Here is a 23,373-nt window from a genome sequence, read left to right on the forward strand (position 1 = left end):
ATGTAATCCTGTTGGTTTGGACTCTCTGTCTCTTACTCTGCTTACCACAAATACAACCTCCCTCAGCCAATCTTTCAATGCATAAGAAATATGACAGTGATATTACCAAAAGAAAATATTAATGACTTAGACTAGTGAAGTAAATGCACGACTGCCATGGACAACACAGAAATATGTGGGAAGGCATGTGGTGAGGATGAGACAAGGGGCGGCATTCTCCAATTGCCGACGCTGAAATCGCGAAACGCGATTGGGTGGAGAATAGCTTCCAACGCCAAAATCAGGGTAGGTGCCGGTTTGACACCAAATGCGTAAGTGCGACGTTCGCCTTGCGGGGTTAAAGTACAGTAGGCATATCATTAGTGGGCCTGACACATGGGGCGCGATTCTCCGAAATGGAGGCAGAGTGTTCGCGCCGTCGAGGTTCACGACGGAGCGAAACGGCCCCTATCCCGACTGATTCAGGGCCCGATAATGGGCTAGGAGCGGCGCCGCGTCATTTACGTGTGCCAGGCCTTGGCGCCACGTAAAGGCGGCGCTGCATACATGACGCGGCCGGCGCCGCATAACTGCCGTCACCCGCGCATGCGCGGTTGCCGCCCTCTCCGAGTCCGCCCCGCAAGATGATGTCTGACGGATCTTGCGGGGCTGCGGAAGAAAGGAGGTCCTCCTTCAGAGAGGCCGGCCCGACGATCGGTGGGCACCGATCGCGGGCCAGACCCCATTTGAGGCCCCACCCGGTGCAGGATCCCCCCTCACCTCCCCCGCAGGCCGCCCCCCCCCCCCCCAGCGTTCCCGCGCTGTTCCCGCCGGCAGCGACCAGGTGTGGACGGCGACAGGGGGATCCCGCCGTTTTGGGCAGGCCGCTCGGCCCATCCGGGCCGGAGAATCGCGGGAGTACCGGTGAATCGCCATTTTGGCTGTCTCGGGCGATTCACTGTACCGCAAAACGTTATTGTGCCGATCTGGCCGCTTCCGTGAATCGCGGGAGGTCGTCGGACCGGCGTTGCGGGAAAATTTGGCAACCCAGGCGATTCTCCCAACCGGCGTGGGAGCGGAGAATCGCGCCCCCTATTCCCATAGAACATACAACATACAGTGCAGAAGGAGGCCACTCGGCCCATCAAGTCTGCCCCAACCCACCCAAGCCTTCACTTCCACCCATCCCCTAATCCAATAACCCCTCCTATCCTTTTTGGGCACTAAGGGCAATTTATCATGGCCAATCCAACTAACCTGCACAACTTTGGACTGTGGGAGGAAACCGGAGCACCCGGAGGAAACCCACGCGGACACGGGGAGAACGTGCAAACTCCGCACAGACAGTGACCCAGCGGGGAATCGAACCTGGGACCCTGGCGCTGTGAAGCCACAGTGCTATCCACTTGTGCTACTTTGCTGCCCCGGCATTCTCCAGGATCTCCGAGATTCATCGCCTCCGATGGGCCGTGTTCCCGATGGCGTGGTTCACTTGTGGTTTAAAAAATCATGAACCTGGCATCGTGGCTACTGAGCGAGAAAGAGGAGGTAAGAAATGTCGTGGAATGTGACCGCGGGCTGCCGGCCTGGACACCGGCCATGGTGGCGGACCCACTGCCAAGGTCGGGGGAGCGGGGGGACAGGCCGAGAAACCGGGGTGCCCCCAACAGGACTGGGGCGATGCCCAGGCACCGACCGCCATTACGGTGGCCATCTTACTGCACACCCACTGACCACCCATCTCAGTCCCTGGTTCTACACAGTGACACCGGCCGTATGGGTGCACCCAACCCTGCACCCCAACCCTGTCACAACGCACACCCTCGACCCCAAACACCCCACCCCACCGGCTGCCACCCACTGGCAGACCACCCAGGTCCACACCCACAGCAGCCCCAGTGAGGTCAGTGCCAGCCAACGGTACCCCTGACAGCAGGGCCAGGTGCCAGGACCGGGGGCACCAACGATGCCGGATACCGACTGTACGGAGGTGGGGGAAGGACATGCTTGGGCGGAGCCCGCAGTGCCAACCGGGGCCACCATGTTGCTCATGGAACCTGGGCACGGGGGTATGTGCCATGTTAATATGTTGGCCTTCCACCCCCTGCAGCCAATGGCGTTTGGTGTTCAACCAGCAATGCTGGCTGCCGCTCTGCGAGGCTCCCTTGGCAGCTTCTGACTTGCCCTTGTAGCCACAGTACTTAATAGAACATAGTACATAGAACATAGTACATACAGTGCAGAAGGAGGCCATTCAGCCCATCGAGTCTGCACCGACCCACTTAAGCCCTCACTTCCACCCTATCCCCGTAACCCAATAACCCCTCCTAACCTTTTTGGTCACTAAGGGCAATTTATCATGGTCAATCCACCTAATCTGCACATCTTTGGACTGTGGGAGGAAACCGGAGCACCCGGAGGAAACCCACGCAGACACGGGGAGAACGTGCAGACTCCGCACAGACAGTGACCCAGCGGGGAATCGAACCTGGGACCCTGGCGCTGTGAAGCTACAGTGCTATCCACTTGTGCTACCGTGCTGCCCACAAATGGCTGGTCCAGTTCAGTTTTGGACAATGACAACTCCTAGATGTTGATGGTAGGGGAATTAAGTGATGGTAGTGCCACCACCGTGAGGGGGAAGCTGCAGCAGCGAAGTGTGCAGCAGCAGAGTGGGCAGCAGCGGAACGGCCTGCAGAGGACCGATCTACAGAGGACCAGACTGCAGAAGACCGCGCTGCAGAGGACCGATCTGCAGAGGACCGGGCTGCAGAGGACCGGGCTGCAGAGGACCGGGCTGCAGAGGACCGAGCTGCAGAGGACCGGGCTGCAGAGGACCGGGCTGCAGAGGACCGGGCTGCAGAGGACCGGGCTGCAGAGGACCGAGCTGCAGAGGACCGGGCTGCAGAGGACCGGGCTGCAGAGGACCGGGCTGCAGAGGACCGGGCTGCAGAGGACCGGGCTGCAGAGGACAGAGCTGCAGAGGACCGGGCTGCAGAGGACCGGGCTGCAGAGGACCGGGCTGCAGAGGACCGGGCTGCAGAGGACCGGGCTGCAGAGAACCGGGCTGCAGAGGGGCAGGTGGCAGCCACACAGGTTGGAGGGCTGGCCGCCAAACTGGCCTAGGATGAGGAGGTGCTAAGGAGGCGCCACATGATGCCTCATGTGTACCGACACCATCTGTCATTCAAGGACCTGCCGGACCGGGCATACCGTCGGAGACTCCGGCCGAGCAGAGAAACAGTGCAACACATCTGCCAAATGATGGCCATCTGGCACCGCAGGGGTATGGGGGAGGACACCCGCTCCCAGTGACCGATATCCTTCATCCTGGCACACTCGGTGATTCCTGACATGTTCGAGGGGCACCACTCCCGGCTGAGGGGTTGGCTCCCGTGCGACAGGGGTTACCCGCTGCGGCCGCGGCTGATGACGCCTATCCGGAGACCACAGAGCGATGCAGAGACCCGCTACAATGATGCCCATACAGCGATCAGTTGTGTGATCAAGCAGTGCTTCGGCATCCTGAAGATGCGCTTCAGGCCTGGACAGCTCTGGAGAGGCCCTCTAGTACAATGCTGAGAGCGTCACCCACGACATGGTGGCCTGCTGCATCCTCCACACATCGTGCAGTAGAGGGGCGATGTGCTGGGGGGGTAGGATGAGGAGGAAGGGCAGGCCTCGTCAGACGAGGAGGATGAGGGGGAGGGGGACAATGAGCAGGACATGGCGCCTGGGCATGCAGGGGAGGCCGCATGATGTTATCCCCGGGGCCAACGCACACGGGACGCTCTGATCGCCTCCAGGTTCATCGACTTGGAGGGAGGGCATGGGGGGTGCTGGCCAGGGGCACACACACTACATCCCAGACCCTCACCCCCTCACCTCCTACACCTCCAAACCACCCGCATGCACACCCCCTCCATTATACATATCTGTGGCGCTACGAGTTGGGGGCCCTGGGTTGGCAGTGACAGCGGGTCTGGTCCACAGGTTGGAGGATGATGACAGCACACTCTGCGATGCTCCACATCATGCACCCAGCCATGGTGGCTCGCACGGGTGCTGGCAGGGTGGGGGTTTGGTCGTCACCCGGGGGGAAGGGGGGCTGGGAGGGGGGCGTGGCCGAGTTACGGGTGTGTAGGAGGGTGGTGTTAGTGCCAGGGGCAAGGAGCAGCCTACTCACCCTGGCCGCCCTGAGGAGGTTGTGAAGTTTCTTCCAGCACTGCATGCCAGTTCGGACGATGTTGCCCACAACACTGACCGCCTCTGCCACCTGTTCCCAGACACGGGGGTGCCTGGCGGCATTCTTCCCGGGCCAAGGTACAGGGTCATCCTTCTCTCCTCCACGGTGTCCAGGAGGGTCTCCAGCTCAGCGTCCCTGAAACGTGGCGCTGCTCTCCTTCCATCCATCATGTTGACTGAGACGGTGTGTGGGGGAAGGACCGTTTAAGTGCGGCAGCAACATGTGTACCTCATGTGCGCCAATCACGGATCGGCGAATCCGGCTCCGTTTTCCATGGAATTTATTGCGTTCCTAATGGGGCTGGTACTAGTCCATTTAAAGCAGCTGTTGTGATGTTTTTTTCTGTCGTAAAACGCCATGGTTCCCGCCGTTGGCACTTAGTCTCAAAATCGGAGAATCCAGCCCAAGGAGTTTACAGAGGGATATAGACAGGTTAACTGATCGGATATAATGTAGGAAAATGTGAAGTTATGCACTTTGTCAGGAAGAATAAAGGACCAGAATATTGTTTCAGTGGAGAAAGACTGCAGAAAGCATAAAGGGATTTGGTGTCCTGCGCATAAATCATATAAAGCTCATGCAAGTTCATCAGGTAATCAGAAAGGCAAATGGAATGTTGGCCTTTATTTCAAAGAGAATGGAGTTAAAAAATTGGCAAATCTTACTATAACTATAAGACACTAGTTACACCACACCTGGATTACTGTGAACAGATTTGGTCCCCTATCTAAGGAAAGATATATTGGAGGTAGGCAAGAGAAGGTTCATTAGGTTGATCCCAAGTATGGAAGGATTTTGTTATGATGAGAGGGGTTGAGTAGGTTGGGCCTATACTTACTGGAGTTTAGAAGAATGAAGGCGACATTATTGACACATATAAGGTGCGGAATTCTCTGTTTCTGAGCAGAAGTGCTGACGCCAACGGAGAATCTGTGGACTTCCACCTGAGCAAAATTGGCGCCACACTAGCACCGCTCCGCACCGGCGCTGCATGGAACACCATCGAAACTCACAGAAAACAGTGCGGGAATCGCCGGGTCCGTGATGGACACTAGCGGGGCCAAAAAGATGGGACATGTTGTGCTGGAGTGCCCATACAGCTGATGGCTCGGCTGGAGCCAGAGGACACGCAGGAGGGTGCCCGGGGGAGGGGTCACCTATACGACCCAGGGCACCAGATTTAAAGCAGGCTGTCAGCGGCAGCTCCTCTCCACAGCCAACGGAGAATCCCGCCCAGGTTTCTTGGGGGCTTGACAGGGTAGATGCTGAGCGGTTATTTCCCCTCGTGGGAGGATCAAGGACCAGAGGGCATAATTTCAGAGTTAGAGGTCATCCATTGAAGACAGATGATGATGAAGAAATTCTTTACCGCAGAGAGCTGTAGAGGCTGGGCTGTTAAATATGTTCAAGGCTGAGATCGACAGATTTTTAATCAGTAAGAGAATCAAGGGTTATGGTAATAAGGGAAAGTGGAGTTAAGGATTACCATATCAGATCAGTCACGATATCATTGAATGGCAGAGCAGTTTTGATGGGCCGAATAGCCTTCTTCTGCTCCTACATCTTATGGTCTTATTACAATTCCTTGCTTTCTTGACACATAGCAGCTCCATGCTGCAGCCTCTTAATGTTGTCCAGCTGAATATGCCCCAGCATTAAAGCCTGCCACCCCAGTCCCTCACCCACACAATTTAATGGGATGATCAATAACTGCAGATTCTTCGCTGGATTTTTTCTAATGGCTATTGCTCATACTTTGTGGCTGAATACTAACGTTTCAGGAGGCTACAAGAAGTATTTTGGTTGGTGCTGAAGTACCTTTTTGGTTACTTAAAGGCTTGTGCACAATCTAGATGCTTCCAGTTTTGGTTGGTCTAATACAGCTACCTCTGCAATTCAGTATGACTGGAAGAATGAGCAAAGCCTCTCAGAGCAGGACATTCTGCTAGAAGAGGGGCAAGGTGAGGTGAAAGGGTTCTCAGCAATGCCCCTTTCTATAATGGCGAGTATTGTGCCCGTCATATTAAAACACACAGGCATGTCTACCTCTCCCATTAATCTCTGACCACTCTTGTCGAGTGTCATCATCAACGGGAAAGAGAGTTGTCTGTAAGTATTTTACAGTATGTTACAGTTGAGTAACTGCTATTGTGTGTAAACTGTGAGGTGTGGATGAGACTTGCAACAGTGTTAAGAGAGTGAGGAAATGTAAATGAATGCAGATTGTGGAAATCTGAAATAAACAAAACTTCATTGCTCTGGTGACTTTCATCAACCTGAAATATTGGGCGCGATTCAGCCACTGCCGGGCATACCAGGTAAATCCAGCGAGAGCCCCAAGTCGGCCTCTGTGCCGGGCCAATCGTTCCGGCCAGTGCAATCTTGATCTCGCCCTCGCTGGGCGTGATCCAGATCAGCATATTTAAATGAGCCTAATGGCTGGCTGTTCCAAGGTGCCTAACTTCCAGGTTGGCACTACCAGGGGTTAGCCCATTAGTGGGGAGAAGTGAGAGGGGGGGTTCAAGGAGCCACGAGAAGGTTAGGGGGTTGGGGGGGGGGGGGGGGGTTCACAAAGCGGGGGGGGGGGGGGGGTGTGTCCTAAAAAAGGGTTGCAGAGATCAAGGCTGCCGGTCAAAATGGGGCCCGATCTCCAAGGAGCTAGTCAACGAAACTGTGGCCTCGCGGGGAGGATCTCCCCAAGGACAAAAAAACTGGCAAATGCCTGTGAATCTCGGTGCTGTAGCCAATGAGAAAAACCCCACCAAACGCATCCGAATCCGGTCTTAGTTTCAAGTCCACTGAATCACGTCCATTAACTCTGTTTCCCTTGACAGATGCAGCCTGACCTACTGAGTAATTCCTTGTCATTGACAAAGCCAGCATTTGTTCCCCATCACTAACTGCCCTTGCGCTGCCACCTTCTTGAATCCCTACAGTCCATCTGCAGAACATATACCCAACAGTGCTGGTGGAAGAGAGTTCAGAAGGAGGTCATTTGGCCCATTGAGACCGCACCGACTCTCCTAAAGGGCACCCCACCCAGGCCCACTCCCCCACCCCATTCCTGCAACCCCACCCAACGTTTGGACACTAAGGAGAAATTTAGTATGTCCAGTCCACCTAGCCTGCATCTTTCAACTGTGGGAGAAAACTTGAGCACCCGGAGGAAGCACACACAGACACGGGGAGAACGTGCAGACTCCACACAATCACCCAAGGTCAGAATTGAAGCCTGGTCCCTAGCACTGTGAGGCAGCAGTGCTAACCACTGTGCAACTATGCTGCCCAGTTCCAGGATTTCAACCCAGCGAAGGAACAGTGACATAGTTCCAAGTCACGATGCATGACTTGGAGAGAAATTTGTTCTCATGCTTCTGGTGCTCTCGAACTTCTAGGTAGTAGAGATCGTGGCCGTAGGAGGTGTTGTTGAAGGAGCCTTGGTGAGTTGCTTCAATGCAATTTACATATGGTGAACATTGTGCATTGGTGGCAGAAGGAGTAAATGTTTAAGATGGCGGACGAAGTGCTGACCAAGCAGGCTTCTCCATCCTGGATGACATTGGATGTTCCCCCCATACCCATTCAGGCAAATGGAAAGCATTCTATCACACTCCTGACTTGTACCTTGTAGATGGTGGACAGATTTTGAGGAGTCAGTTGCTGTGTTACCTGCCACAGTCTCTGATTAGCTCTTGTAGTCAGAGTATTTATTTGGTTGGGGAATAGTGCTGGTTTAAACAATTTATATTGGCATTATGGGTGAATGCACACAGTCAATCAGTAGTTGTGACAATGCTGGCTCCATACAGCAATCCTGGAAATGGACAGGCAGCACAAAGTTAGCATCCTGCCTACGGTTGTCAGTGGCAGCGGCTGTTCCACAATTCATGGATGATATCTACTCAAGGTCATGAGTTTCTGCCATACACCTTCATGTGATAATCATGGCCAATTTCCAACAGACAGATCTGTGGGTACATGAGGCAGGCTGGCCAACAAGGTAATGACATCCAGTGTGCAAGGTTTATTTTCTTCTCTGTCGCTGCTCTCCATCATTAAGATGTTGGAAATATAATGCAGCTTAATAATTGTTAACATTTTAAATGTTAGATAGCAAACCCCTCCCAGTTATTACTGTCAATGCTGTCATACTTCAAGGATATCTTCAGAGTGTCTTAGAAATATTTACATTGTCCGCAGTTATATTGTGCAAGAGTTTAATTATGTAATTCAAGCCTATTAAAAACATGAATTATAGAGCTTTACCAACAAGATATAGAACAAAACTGGATAAATAGAGTTAAGATGCAGATCAGCCATAATGGCAGAACAAACTCAAGACTATGAATGGCATACTCTTGTTCCTGTGTTCCTATCTCAATATTAATGAATGGGCCTTGGCACATGTGTGTAGGCATTCATGTATCAAGCCCTTTCTTCAGTCGATTCAAACTAGTCCAGATCTCAACAGGAGTTAATAGCTTGCATAGTACCTCTCTGATTTTCTTCAGCATTCAAGGTTAAATGTTATCAGGCCCAGCAACCTGATCAATTTTTAGTGCCTCAACCCAAACTGAGGCCATTTATGCATTTACAATCGAGGAGTAAATATCTAAAGCATGTGTGCCTCCCATTGTATCATGTTCAATTGTAAAAATGAATACAAAGCATATATATTTACAATTCAGCCATATCCTACTCCTCAATCCTAACTGCTATGCTCCATCTTTCAAAGTGCCTATGTGGCTTTTCTGGCCACGAACAGAACTTAGAAAGCTTTACCATGGCAATGATGCCTTATCAGTTGTTTTTCATGATGCCTTTTTGGCATTCAATTCTGGCTTTAGTTATCCTCAGCTCTATCTGACACCTATACACGCAATCTTGCGAATGTTTTATACTTTGTGAAATATTTATTTTTGAGGCTACTTTCTGACTTTATGTAAATAACTTAATTTCATAAACCAGCACACCCCAATCTCCATTTTTGAAACCATTCTTTATACCTGAAAATTGGACCCATTCTTACTGTAGGCACCAGGTTGTATGCAGCAATAATTTTCTCAACCAAATGAAATATAATGATCCAGTGACTATTGATAAGAATTGAAAGCTTGTTATGATATGGAATTTCCTACCAGAAACAGTGGCGGGAATAGACTCCATCATACATTTTATGACTGAAATTTAAAAAGGTGAAGAAATATTGGAAATATGATGACATGAATAGTTCTTTCTGAGAGCTGCACAGTGACAATGATTGGCCAAATAGCTTCTATCTGTTCTGTGAAATTCTACCGTCAGATATCAGCTCAGGAGCAGTGCTAGTGATTAAATCCATTACTTCCTAACATGATGAGTAAGAAAGGAAATTTGAGTCTTGTTATGGGCCAGGGTTTAGAGAACCCCAAAGTGTATCGTAGACCTGACCCACAACTTTTAATAGATTGTGGTATGGGGAGCACACGGCCTATTCTACAGGTGTGGTACAGCAAAAATGGAAAAATATTTGTTCAAGCAAAACAATGTTCATTCTATGAACTCAAGTTAACCTTTTTAAAACATACAGTGAACATCTTAGCAACCATTAATTCAAATACAACCCTCAAAGAATACAAGACTAAGTAATCCTTAATAAATTCTCAAACAACATTCAGAAGACCAAAGACCCTTTTAACACAAAGATCAGGTTTAAATTCACTATTGAGAGCAGTTACCACTTTGAAAATCCCAAATGAACATTCATAAGCTTGCAGAGATTCATACACATCCTTCTGTGATTTCAGCTTCTCCAAAACTAAAGTGAAACCAAACCCACCATGCAGCAAAAAGCCTCAAGCGAAAGTAAAAAGCTGACAGACAGCCCAACTCCACCCACTCTCTGACATCACTGCAGTAATAAACACCCACGTCAAAGGTACTCTCACGACAGATATTTATATACACAAACATTTATAAACACCCATTTCTTAAAGGTACTCTCACATGACACCCCCCCCCCCAAGAAAAAAATAAACCATTAACTTCAAGATGGTTTCATTTTTCACCTTTTCACTATCCTTTAAGAAATGCACACAGTATACTTTTTTGTTTTAAAAAACACACGCAAACAGGTATAATAATATAGTCCATTTCTTTTTTTTTTCCTCCAAGTGGAATCCTTCTCGATTGACAGTCTCTTCAAACAAGAAGGTCCTTGCACGATCCGTCCATTTGTCTACGCCTCGGCATTTCTCTTTAAAGTCAGATATTTTAGTTCAATCACAAAGTCCCTTGTAATTTTCCAATGCAGGAGCATTGGCTATCACAGCTTTCAGGCAGTCAAATGCCTGTTGACACTCCGCTGTCCACTGGAATTTGTTACGCTTCTTGAACAAGTCTGTCAGTGGAGCAATCACGCTGCAAAACTTTTTCACAAATGTTCGATCAAATCCACTGATGCCAAGAAATCGCATTATTTCCCTTCGTGTCGAGGGTATTAGAAACTCCTCAATAACTGTTGTCTTCACATCCCGTGTGACCATTCGACCCTGTCCGTTTGTATAGCCAAGGAAAGTGACTTGGACTTTTCCAAATTCACTTTTGGCTCGGTTCATCACTAAACCAGCCTCCTGAAGTCGATCGAATAACTCCATCAGATGTTTTTTAAATGTTCTTTCCATGTCTGGCTGAAAATTACCAGATCGTCGATGTATACCGCACAATTGGGTAATCCTGAAACTACTTTGTTAGTTAACCGTTGAAATGTGGCTGGGGCATTTTTCATGCCAAATGGCATAACTTTGAATTGGTATATACCATCTGGAGGCACAAAAGCTGAAATCTTCTTCATCCTTTCGGATAAAGGTACCTGCCAGCAACCTTTAAGTAAATCCAGTTTGGAAATAAAAGCTGATTGTCCCACTTTCTTAATGCAATCCTCCAAATGTGGGATAGGATAAGAGTCCATTCTTGTAACTGCATTAACCTTTCTATAGTTCACACACAACCATTGGGTACCTTATGGTTTTGGTACCATCACTATGGGTGAGCTGCATTGGCTACAACCCACTTCAATTATGCCATTTTTAAGCATACTCTCAATCTCTTTGTTAACCTGTGCCAATTTTAAAGGGTTAAGTCTGTATGGATATGGTTTGATTGGAACAGCACTTCCCACATCTACATCATGTATAGACATTTTAGTACTTCCCAATTTATCTCTACAAACTTGCCCACATGATATCAATAAATCTTTCAAGTCAGTTTGTTTTTCCTCTGGAAGGTAACTCAACAATTTATCCCAATTTTTAAGAACATCCTCGTTTTCCAATTTAATTTGAGGTATGCCAAATTCACAGTCATCTGGATTTGGTTCGTCACTTTGAGTTAGAATCATTAAAACCTCTGCCTTTTTCTCTCCTTCCCTTTCAAAGTACCGTTTAAGCATATTCACATGACACACTCGGTGAGTCTTCCTTCTATCTGGCGTTTTTGCCACATAATTCACCTCACTTAATTTCCTTTCAATCTGATAAGGTCCACAAAACCTAGCTTTTAAAGGTTCACCTACCACTGGTAACAATACTAAAACTTTATCTCCATTGGCAAAACTACAAGCTTTGGATTTCTTGTCCGCGACCCGTTTCATCACATTTTGTGCAACTTTTAAATGTTGTCGAGCCAATTCACCTGCTCTATTTCATCGTTCCCTAAAATTTGACATGTAATCCAAGAATGTAATTTCCGATTTCTCACTCACCAATTTTTCCTTAATCAATTTAAGTGGTCCTCTTAGCTCATGACCAAAAATTAGTTCAAAAGGACTGAATTTGTTTGACTCATTCGGTGCATCCCTAATTGCAAACAGTACGAATGGAATTCCTTTATCCTAATCCTCTGGATAATCTTGACAATAAGCCCTCAACATTGTCTTTAATGTCTGATGCCACCTTTCTAACGCTCCCTGCTATTCTGGATGGTACGCAGTTGATTTAAATTGTTTTATTCCTAAGCTATCCATAACTTTTATGAATAACATTGAGGTATAATTCGATCCTTGATCCGATTGTATTTCTGTGGGTAGTCCATATCTAGTAAAGAATTTAAGTAACTCCTCCACAATCTTTTTAGCTGTAATATTATGTACTGGAATGGCCTCTGGAAACCTAGTAGACACATCCATTATCGTCAAAAGATATTGATTCCCACTTTTCATTTTAGCAAGCGGTCCTACGGAATCAATTAGGAAAGGTTCCTCAAATGCTGGAATGGGTATTAAGGGCGCTGGTTTTATCACTGCTTGAGGTTTCCCTATCACTTGACATGTGTGACATGATTGACAAAATTTAACAACATCTTTATGTAGTCCAGGCCAATAAAAATGTTTCTGTATTTTAGCTTGAGTTATCCTTATTCCCAAATGACCTCCCACTGATACCTCATGTGCAACTCGCAACACCTCCTTTCTCTACCCTACCAGCAATACTACTTGATGAACTTCTGCCCACTTTTCATCCGCCTGCATATGTAAAGGTCTCCATTTTCTCATCAAGACATCACTTTTACGGTAATAACACTCAGATTCCTCTTCCGTATATGCTTTCTGATACATCTGTTTTATTTCTACATCTTTTTGTTGTAACTCTGCCAATTTTCCTGAACTAAAAATATCCGCCTCATCCTCCACCTGTTCTTGTTCTTTTTCAACCATCTGATCAAAAATCGTTTCTGATAATTGCACTTCAACTTCATCTTCATTCTTTGATTTCTTCTCTTGTCTTAACCTGTGACTTTGCAACCTTGTTACTACACAATCCGGAAAAATACAAGGATATTTGTCCTTCAACACTTCAGTTGTCTGAGTTTCCACTAGCTTATCCACCGCAGTAGGCATCACTCCCACCTGCGATCCAGCTATATCATTACCCAAGATAAACTGTATTCCTGGACAAGATAGTTTCTCTATTACTCCAACTATCACTTCACCACTCTTCATTGGACTTTCCAACCTTACCTTATATAATGGAACACTACTCTCACTCTGAATTCCACATATTACCACCTTTTCTGGCAATATTCTTCCCAAACTACATAACTCCTCATCTCTTATCATTAAAGATTGACTAGCTCCCGTATCTCTTAAAATTGTGACTTATTTTTGAAACATACATTTCCATTTCTGCTGTACCACACCTGGAGATTGGGCTCCAAAACTAAAAATCAGCTCCTCCTGATACACATGAGTAAACTTTACCCACACAAGTAAATTCTTTAAAGACATCTGGCACCTTCTTATCAATCACCTCGTGATCAGGCTGTACAATCTTTTTGCACCTCCTTCACTTCACTTGGGCTTTCCTTTACCACTTTAACAAACCCCACTGTCTTATCCTGTTTTACCATATCAGCCTTCCCAGTGCTTTTCTTCACCCACCAATACTGTGACTTTACATGGCCTAGTTTATTACAGTGAAAACATTTGAAGCTTTTCATTTCTTTTCCACCCTCCTGGATTTCTTTTTTAGTCTGAGGTACACTCTCCTTATTATCTCCCTTCAGATCACCTTTGCCTTTACCACTTGAGTATTTCTCATGTCCCCAGTTTCTATCCCTCACAGGCTGAAACTGATGTTGAAAACCAAGCTTTGATTTCTGAACTAATTCATAATCATCTGCCATTTTTGCTGCTAATGTTGCAGTTTTAACCCTCTGCTCTTCCACGTGAGATCTCACTACATCAGGAATTGAATTTTTAAACTCCTCCAAAAGCATAATTTCTCTGAGAGCTTCATACATTTGGTCTAGTTTCAAAGCCCTTATCCATCTATCAAAATTACTCTGATCCTTTCAAACTTCATGTATGTTTAACCAAATTCTTTCCTTAAATTTCTAAACCTTTGTCTGTAAGCTTCAGGCACTAGTTCATATGCACCTAAGACGGATTTTTTCACCTCCTCATACGACCCAGATACCTCCTCCGGTAGTGATGCAAACACATCACTCGCCCTATCTACCAGCTTTGTTTGAATCAGTAATACTCACATGTCCTGTGGCCATTTCATTTGTTTAGCCACCTTCTGAAATGAAATGAAAAAGGCTTCTACCTCCTTCTCATCAAACCTTGGCAATGCTTGGACATATTTAAATAGATTCCCACCAAGCCTTCAACTTTGACGCTCTTTCTCACTATCCTCATCACTATCATCAAATGTACGTTTCCCTTTAAATCCGCTAATTGTAACTGACTGTCATGTTTCATGACCATTTTCCGAAGTTCAAACTCTCTCTCTCTTTATTTTTCCTATCTCTCTTTTTCCTCTCTCTCTCTCTTTCGTATTCAAATTGCTTTAATTCTTTCTCATGTTCCATTTGTAACTGAATTTTTGCCATTTCCAATGAGTCAAACTGTATCTCAGGCAACTTTAAATGCTTAGCCACTACCATAATTACCTCACCTTTTTGCATTTTGTCAGGTAATGTTAACTGCAATGTTTTTGCCAAATCTAATGGTCTGCTTTTAGTCTCTGTCCGTAAGGTACTGCGTGTGACCGTCTCCACCCCCAAAAACTTCAGAGCCCCTGAAAGAGCCGTTGCCCACAACACACTCCCTATTTAAACTAAAATACCACACCTGAAAAGCAACCACAATATGCTCACCCCTCACTGTCTTTAAGTTCACTAAGCCAATCCAATAGGTAGACTTTTATCCCCCTGGAGCCCCCAATTTGTTTCGAACCCCAAAGTGTATCATGGTGTTCATCTGACCCACAGCTTTTAATAGATTGTGGTATGGGGAGCACACAGCCCAATCTCCAGGTGTGGTACAGCAGAAATGGAAATGTATTTTTCAAAGCAAAACAATGTTTATTCTGTGAACTCAAGTTAACCTTTTTAAAACATGCAGTGAACATCTTAGCAACCATTAATTCAAATACAACCCCCAAAGAATACAAGACTAAGTAATCCTTAATAAATTCCCAAACAACATTCAGAAGACCAAAGACCCTTTTAACACAAAGATCAGGTTTAAATTCACTATTGAGTGCAGTTACCACTTTGAAAATCCCAAATGAACATTCATAAGCTTGCAGAGATTCAAACACATCCTGTTGTGATTTCAGCTTCTCCAAAACTAAAATGAAACCAAACCCACCCTGCAGCAAAAAGCCTAAAGCGAAAGTAAAAGACAGCCCAGCTCCACCCACTCTCTGACCTCACTGCAGTAATAAACACCCATTTCAAAGATACTCTCACGACAGATATTTATATACACACCCATTTATAAACACCCATTTCTTAAAGGTACTCTCACATGGCAGTCTGCACTCCCAGATATCTTTTCGCTGTAATACTATCTATTGAATAAGGTAGCACACCCTTATTTCTGGCCAATTATCATTGTTTCATAATAGACATAGCTAATATTTTGTATTGTGGTTATGCTTCAAATAGAATAATAAAATGACTGACATTTGGGGTTTTAAAGAAACCTCTACATTGTTAAAGAATTTATCTCCGCATGCGGAGATGAGGGAGTGGTGGTTGGGGGAAGGGAGTTGTGGTGGGGTGAGAGGGGGCAATAGGCATGAGGAAGAGGATGGAGGATGAATGAATGGGGAGTTGAGGGACTGATGATGAAGAGTTGAGGGATGGGCAATGGGGAAGTGAAGGACAGGAGAAGGGGAGGTGTCGGAGGGACAAGGAGGAGGTGAGGGAGGATGATGTGGTGAGAGAGGATGGGGTGTGATGGAGAGGGCTGGGGCATGTGGGAGGGCAGATGGGAAAGGGATGGTAAGGTGAGACAGGGGGAGGGGATATGGGGATGAGGAGGGGTTGATGGAGGAGAGATGGGGCTTGAAGGAGAGTAAATGGGGAGGTGAAGGAAGTGGTTGGAGAGGGGGAGGGAGGGGTGGGATGGGAGGCGAGCAAAGGGGTTTGGGAGGAGAGCTAGGGGGTTGGGAAGAGGGAGGGAGGAGGATGGGGAGTTGAGGGAGGGGGGTTGGGGAATGGGAGGTAGAGGGTGGGTGGAGGGAGGGAGGGGGAATTGAAGGTGAGGAGTTGGGGAGAGGGAGGGGGTTGTGAGGGAGGGCTGTTGGGAGAGGAGGGGAAGGGGGTGGGGAGAGGTACGGAGGGGGAATTGAAGGTGGTGGGGGGTTGGATAGAGTAGAGGGGGTTAATCAGTTGCATTCCCGGTTCCTGCCACCTGGGCATGGGACTTACAGGCGCAAACCTGCAATTCCAGCCCTGCCCACATAACAGCCACTTGGGCTCACGCTTTCTCAAAGGTCCAAATGCTGGTCCAAACCCTGCTGCACACGTGAGAGCTACAACCCCCATCAGGCACCTCAGGGCTGGGTCTGATCTGGTTGCCAACTGACACTCCTCACTGTGCAAGTGCTTGGCCACAATGTAGCATTGGTATTGTAGTTCTGGACGTATGAATATGTCCTTAGTGCCTGCGCCAAATTGAGAGCTGCAAAGGATCAGATACATTCCACCACCTATATGGGAATTGTCATTGACTTTTTAATTGCGGACGGGTTTGCAATATATATCTGTACCTGCTTGGCTATGAATGACATGAATCAGAGAAGGTACATTTTGGGTCCCTCCCCGCCTTTGGGGTTCTGTGCTCGGGTATGGTGTGTTGAATTGTAAATCTGCCCTTGACCCCTGGTGTGATTTCTAGTGCAATTATGCAAAAATAGAAAATAATTGATGCATCAACTTAAAAATAAATATTATACAATTGTTCATTTTATTATTTAGGCTTTTCATGTCACGTTTGAAAAAGCTATTCTGCGCTCAATACCAGCAGACGATGTAAAGGAGCGTGTCCTCAACCTTACAGATGAAATCACTTATTCGGTTTTTGTTTATATAACCAGAGGTCTCTTTGAAAGAGATAAACTCATCTTCACAGCTCAAGTTGCTTTTCAGGTAAATAAATACTTGGCTTTTGGTAAAGTGAGCTAGCATGTATTACACTGTAACATTTTTATTTACTTCTCAGTATTGTGGGAGGAATTTTGCTTTTTATCCATATTTGTTAACAGCTGCAGAGCACAATGTTATTTTGAACTTTCAATGGTAGAATTAAATCACAAGAACCAAGTTGGGTAGATTCGTTTACGGTGTGCCTATGAATAGTTAGTGACTCACATTTCACTTTCCCAGGCCATTTCTATTTCGAGAAACACCAAGAGCTGCCCTGCCCCTGGCTGGCCCACATGTCTCAAAAGTTAATAAATCTGAACTCTTAGGTCTGAAACAGTGCATTAGGTTCCCATGATTTGGTGCCTTCAAGCTGTTAATTGACGAGTTTTCCTCTTTGCCTTGCTAGTGATGTTGTTTTAGCAGGCGTGGACAGCTTTCCTCTTCTTGTCAATGAGGTCTTGAATGGTACGGTCATCCTTGTCGAACCAGTCTTGGTGTTTCCTGGTTTTATAGCCAATAGTTTCTTCGCAGCTTGACATGATGGGTTTCTTCAGCTATTTCCAGTTTTTGTCCATTCAGTTAGAATGAATGCTTTGGAGATTTTTGAGAAGGCACTATTGGAAGTTCGCCAGCATTCTTGGCTCTTGAAGCCGTTCAACATTGATCTTTTTTCTGGACGTTTCTTCATCTTCCACTGCTTCTGGTGGAGTTTCATGGACATAGAGAAGTGGATGAACCAGTGGAGTGGATGAGCCAATGATCTATCCAGCAGTCATTTGCACTAATCACTGCTTTGGTGATGAGGGAATCCTTTTGGTCTCTGGATCGGATGATGACATAGTCATCATGTACCAGTTCTTTGATCGTAGATATCTCCAGGAAGTTTTGAACTTGTCTTTTCGGTGGAACAATGTGTCAGTGATGACAAGCAGGTTTTTCACACATTTGGTGAACAGGACAACCAAGTTAGAGCTGCGATTTCCAACTCCTTCCTTTCCGATGGTCCCTTCCAAGGGTTGGGAGTCCTTTGCAACCCTTTCCAGATTTGGGAGTCCTTTCCTGTCTTGCTATTTTTGTCCCCAAAGAGGATGATCTTATTTTCATTACGAATGTTGGAGAGTATGGTGCCCAGGTTGGAGCAGAAACCTTCTTTAGACTCATCACTGGCATCAAGGGTTGGGGCATAGGCACTCGTGACCCTTGCCTGCTGGTTCTTGGCAATTTGTAGATAGAGAGTACTGAGGCATTTGTTGATGGTGACAGGGAGCTCCGAGTGTCAGTTGATGGCGAATCCAATTTCATGTGTCCTGGGCTGATCCTTGAGTTTTCCTCTCCTGAAGAAGGTGTAGCCACCGCCTTCTTCCCTCAGCTGCCCTTCACCTGCTCTTTGGGTCTCTTGCGAGGCAGCAACATCAATGTTGAAGTACCAGAGTTCACGGGCAACAAGGTTAGTTCTCCAGCCGGTCAATTGTTTCGCTCGTTATTCATGAGGATTCATACCTTCCAGATTCTGAAATTGAGTTTAACTTTGATTTTCTGACCATAGGTAGATGCCCATTGGATGCAGTTTTCCAGCCAGGTTGGAGGCGATACAGACTATTTTTATGGCAATCCTTTCTAGATCTTTCCCAATGCAGGGTGAGCAGAGCGGATCCTGAACAGGGCTGATCAGCCATGAAGAATGCTGCAAAAACTCTCTCCAGTTCCCATTCCAAGAGGAAAATGACTGAATCAAACTCCACTACCTACATGCTGGTCTGATGCTAGGGACTTCCATATCTCATGTTCCTGTCCCCATCACCTCTCGCCAAAGGGCTTGTTTGTGTGGGGGCTGTGTTGGTTTCCTCTAGGTAGGCGTCTTGTGCAGGATATCTTTTAACATGAAAGTACAGTTGCACATCAGTAGACATTGGATTCTTGCCAGAAGGTAGGTCCAGTTCCAGTTGCACGGGAACCTTGATGACTGGGGGTCTCTCTTAGTGCTGCAGTCTTCAAATGCCATCACAGCCAAAGATACCTACGATTATCTCCCACAAGGTCTGCTGCTGAGGATTTGTTTTGAATTGCGCTTTGTCTGGTTCCTCCCCTCCGACCTTATCGTCATGGCTGACCCTGCCGGGAGTTTAAGTCTTGGGATCAATGGAACGCACAAGCCTCTCCATCACGACAAGGTGGAAATCCACAGAGTACCTTATGGAGTAATGTTGATGGAGCTAGTTATTTTGGGGGTAGATTTTAGAAATGGGCTGCTTTTTGTGAACAGAGTAAAGGTAGTGGAAAAAATGTGAAAGTTAAGCAAATCTTAATTAATTAAAGTCTTCAGGTCTAGAAATTTAACATCCCAATGCCTCGATTTTGGGTTCTAAATGAGCTCCTATATCTCCATTATGGAGGACAGGAAGCATGCTCTCCTAATTCATCCTGAAGAATTTGTGTGTAATTCCCATTTCCTGAAATAGGATTTAGACGTTTTGACAAAAAGGGGCCTATCATCTGTTTAACGCCTCCATTACAAGACTAGTTTGCATTAAACAGCAGGCACTTTATGGTTGAATTTAACATTCCCAATCCTGAATGGGTCCTAACAGGCCACTACAACCTCACAGCCAAAAGAAATGGACTACTATTAGCAGGCACTACCCCAACTCTCCCCTTCAGAGATACTGGCCGGGGTTCTCCAGTGGCTGACGCCGAAATCGGGAAACTCGATTGGGTCGAGAATCGGTTCTGACACCGGAATTGCGGCGGGCGCCGATTTGACACCAAATCGCAATTCTCCCATACTTCGATAATGGTGTCAATGCGGTCCGAAACGCCGTACAGTAAACACCGTTTGCTTACCATTAGCGGGTCCAACCCAGTATTCTCCAGGGCCTCTGTGACTCTCTGCCTCCAATGGGCCGAGTTCCCGATGGTGCAGTTCACTTACGCTTTTAAAAATCATGAAACCGGCATCATGGCTGATGTGGGAGAGAGAGGAGGTGGGACAAAGGGAGGCGCGACCGTGGGCTGCTGGGCTGGACACCGGACGGGCTGGCTGAGGTGGGGGGGACTGCACAGGTGCATCCACACTGTCATGGAGGCCCTATATGCCCACGGCGCAATATATTCATTTTAATGTGTACCAAGCCCAACAGGATGCCTGAGGAGCAGGGTTCCGCGCCATCGCCGTCATGCCTCGGGTCCAGGGAGTGATCATTGGGATGCATGTGCCCCTACGAGCACCTCGAATGGCAGGCCACTCTACATCAACCGAAAGGGACGTGCAGTTAATATCTGACCATCAGCTGCGCATCATGCACGTCTGCACCCGATACACGGGCAGTGTGCACAACACCTTCATCCTGGCACACACGACAATTCCTGACACGTTCGAGATGCCCCCCGGTTGGGAGATTGGCTCCTGGACGACAGGGGCTATCCACTGCAATAGTGGCTAATGGCACCTCTCCAAAGGCCACAGACCGACGCAGGTTCACCGACTGGGGGGAAGGAAACTGGCCAGGGGCACGGACGCCGCAACCAACCCTCACACCCACCATCACCTCCACCCAAGCCACCCACAACATCCACCGATTCCACACACACCCCGCACCCCCTCTCTGGCCAACCCAGACCAGCCCACTCTTCGCATCCATCTGACAGTGCTCAGAGGCAGGTTACATAGAATTACATAGAACATACAGTGCAGAAGGAGGCCATTCGGCCCATCGAGTCTGCACCGACACACATTAATCCCTCACTTCCACCTTATCCCCGCAACCCAATAACCCCTCCCAACCCTTATGGACACTACGGGTAATTTATCATGGCCAATCCACCTAACCTGCACGTCTTTGGACTGTGGGAGGAAACCGGAGCACCCGGAGGAAACCCACGCGGACACGGGGAGAACGTGCAAACTCCGCACAGACAGTGACCCAGCGGGGAATCGAACCTGGGACCCTGGCGCTGTGAAGCCACAGTGCTAATCACTTGTGCTACCGTGCTGCCCAAACTTGTAACAGTGTGAAGAGGTGTTTAATGTGACAACATATATACAGATTTGTGCCCTAGCCAATATCACTAAACTGTGCCGTGCACCCATGCCAACTTAACTGGTGCCTAACTTTCGGACCTAACGCTACATCTAGGTGGATCTCCAGATGGTACAGCAGGAGTGGAGGGGGCCTACTTTGATTCCCACTCTGCCTTCTTCTGGGGCGACCAGGCCTGGATGGGCCTGGCTGTTGCTCGTGTGTCCCAGGTGGCATGGTGCTGCCCTATTCTGCCCACTGCCCACCTTCAGGGTCAGGGACAGGAGGGGGGCGTCTGAGGTACTGTGATGATCTGACACCTCCCCTGTAAGACTCACCGGCACAGGCCCCATCAGCTCCTCCTCATTCTGGGTGCCAAATTGCCCCAGGCTGCTCCATGGGTCGGGGGTGCGAGCACAGCTATCCCCTGAGGCTCCCCTGCCACCTGGCACTGTCAGTCCTGGATGCCTGCTCTGGTCTCGACCAGGGTCTACATGCTCACAGCCATGGAGCACAGGGAGTAGACCATCTCCTTCTGGGACTGCGCCACATCATCCATTGACTGTGCCACCACCTTCTGGGTCTGTGTCACATCAGCCAGTGACTGCGCCATCTCCCTCTGTGTCTGCGCCACGTCGGCCAGTGCCTGAGCAATGCCGCCGATGCTCCTAGCCATGGCCTGCTGTGAAGCCCCGCTGCAGTGGCCAGGTTACTCTGGCACATGGCTGCCTGTGAGGCGGCAACCCTGCCCTGGGCCTCGATCAGCGCCTGCACAGAATGTCCCACGCCTTGAACGTGCTGATCCATTGCCAAAGCCCTTCGCCCCCAATGCCTCCAACGCGGTTGTTTGCCTTATTGGCACGAATGGTCGGCACCACATCCTTCTGCGCGCGTTTGGACTCCTCCAACTGCAACTAAACGTACTGGATGCTTGCCGACAACCCTCATGTAGTCCCTGGCTCTGCGACTGAATCTCCACTATCAAAGGGATTGTCCATTCCTGAAGCCTGAAACCTGTATGGATGGCAGCTAGTCCCTGGGGTCGGCCCGCCCTCCAACCATCCACCCCCTTGGGAGTTCCACCTGATGTACAGGAGCAGCTGTGGGGTGCACACCATATAGTGTCCCAGGAGCCTCTTCACTCAAATGCCCAACCGAGGTGAGTGTCTCTGTGATGGTGAAGGGTGTTGGACACAGCTGTGATGGGAAATCTGTGTCAACATCGGACTCCTGAGCCTCGGGTCGAGGGCTGCCGTCCGATCTCCTCTCCTCATCACTGCTCAGCTCATGGGGGTGGGGCTCCAGCTGTGGCACTGGCTGGGGCAGGGGACACGAGGTGGACCTGCCCCATCACCAGCAGGTCCTGCAAAACACAAGACAAGATGCATGATTAGACCACGGGCTGGAGGTTGGTAGGGATGGTGGAGCTGAGTGTGGTGTGTAGGTGAGGGTGAGGATGGTGTATAGGTGAGGGTGAGGATGGTGTGGGGGTGAGCGTAAAGGTGGAGTGGGGGTGAGGCTGAAGGTGACGGTGGTGTAGGGATAAGGGTAAAGGTGGCGTGGGGGTGATGGTGATGGAGGTGTGGGGGTGAGGGTGGTGTGGGGGTGAGGGTGAGGGATGGTGTTGGAGTGAGGGTGAGGGAGGTGTGGGGTGGTGTTGTGGGGGCGTTGACACACATGGTATGGGGAACGGCAATGCAGCAGGGTCTCACTTCCTTTCCCATGGCTGACCTCCACACCGTTGACCTTCTTTTCCTCCAGGCCTCCGACCACATCCAGCCCGGCTGCTCTGCCACGGTGATGGGCCGCAGGTTTGGCGGTCCCCCTTCAGTTTTCTCCTACTCCCGATGGGTATGAGTAGCCTTCTCATGGGGGAGGGTAATGAAAAATGACAGTTTTAGACAGTCCGATGCTTTTATGCCCGGGAGGGTGGGGAGCTAGTAGCCTCCGTGGCCAGGGCACCCGGCCATGGCGGCCGATATGGGTGTCAGCGTGTGGTGCAGGGTAGGGGTTCGGCTGCCCTCCAGGTCGGGTGGGGGGTTGGGTTACGGGTGTGTGGGACACCGGATAGTGCCAGGGGCACAGTGTAGCCTACTCACCTTGGCCGCCGTGAGGAGGTCATGCAGTTTTTTACAGCACTGTTGCCCGGTCTCGACGGTGTTGCTGACGGCGCTGACCACCTTTCCCACCTGCGCCCAGGCATGGCGGATGGCG

At 48.5% G+C, this 23,373-nt stretch overlaps 1 protein-coding gene across 1 annotated transcript in view; it reads left to right on the forward strand.

Annotated features, from left to right (window-relative positions):
- LOC140395604 (dynein axonemal heavy chain 17-like) overlaps window positions 1-23,373 on the forward strand; it is an 896,966-nt gene that overhangs the window by 788,725 nt on the left and 84,868 nt on the right. Inside the window, exon 69 of the mRNA XM_072483576.1 lies at window positions 16,976-17,146. Within this exon, the coding sequence (XP_072339677.1) occupies window positions 16,976-17,146 (171 nt within the window). The remainder of the gene's footprint in view (window positions 1-16,975; window positions 17,147-23,373) is intronic.

The sequence above is a fragment of the Scyliorhinus torazame genome, chromosome 18, assembly GCF_047496885.1.
Source record: "Scyliorhinus torazame isolate Kashiwa2021f chromosome 18, sScyTor2.1, whole genome shotgun sequence".
NCBI classification, from domain to species: Eukaryota; Metazoa; Chordata; class Chondrichthyes; order Carcharhiniformes; family Scyliorhinidae; genus Scyliorhinus; species Scyliorhinus torazame.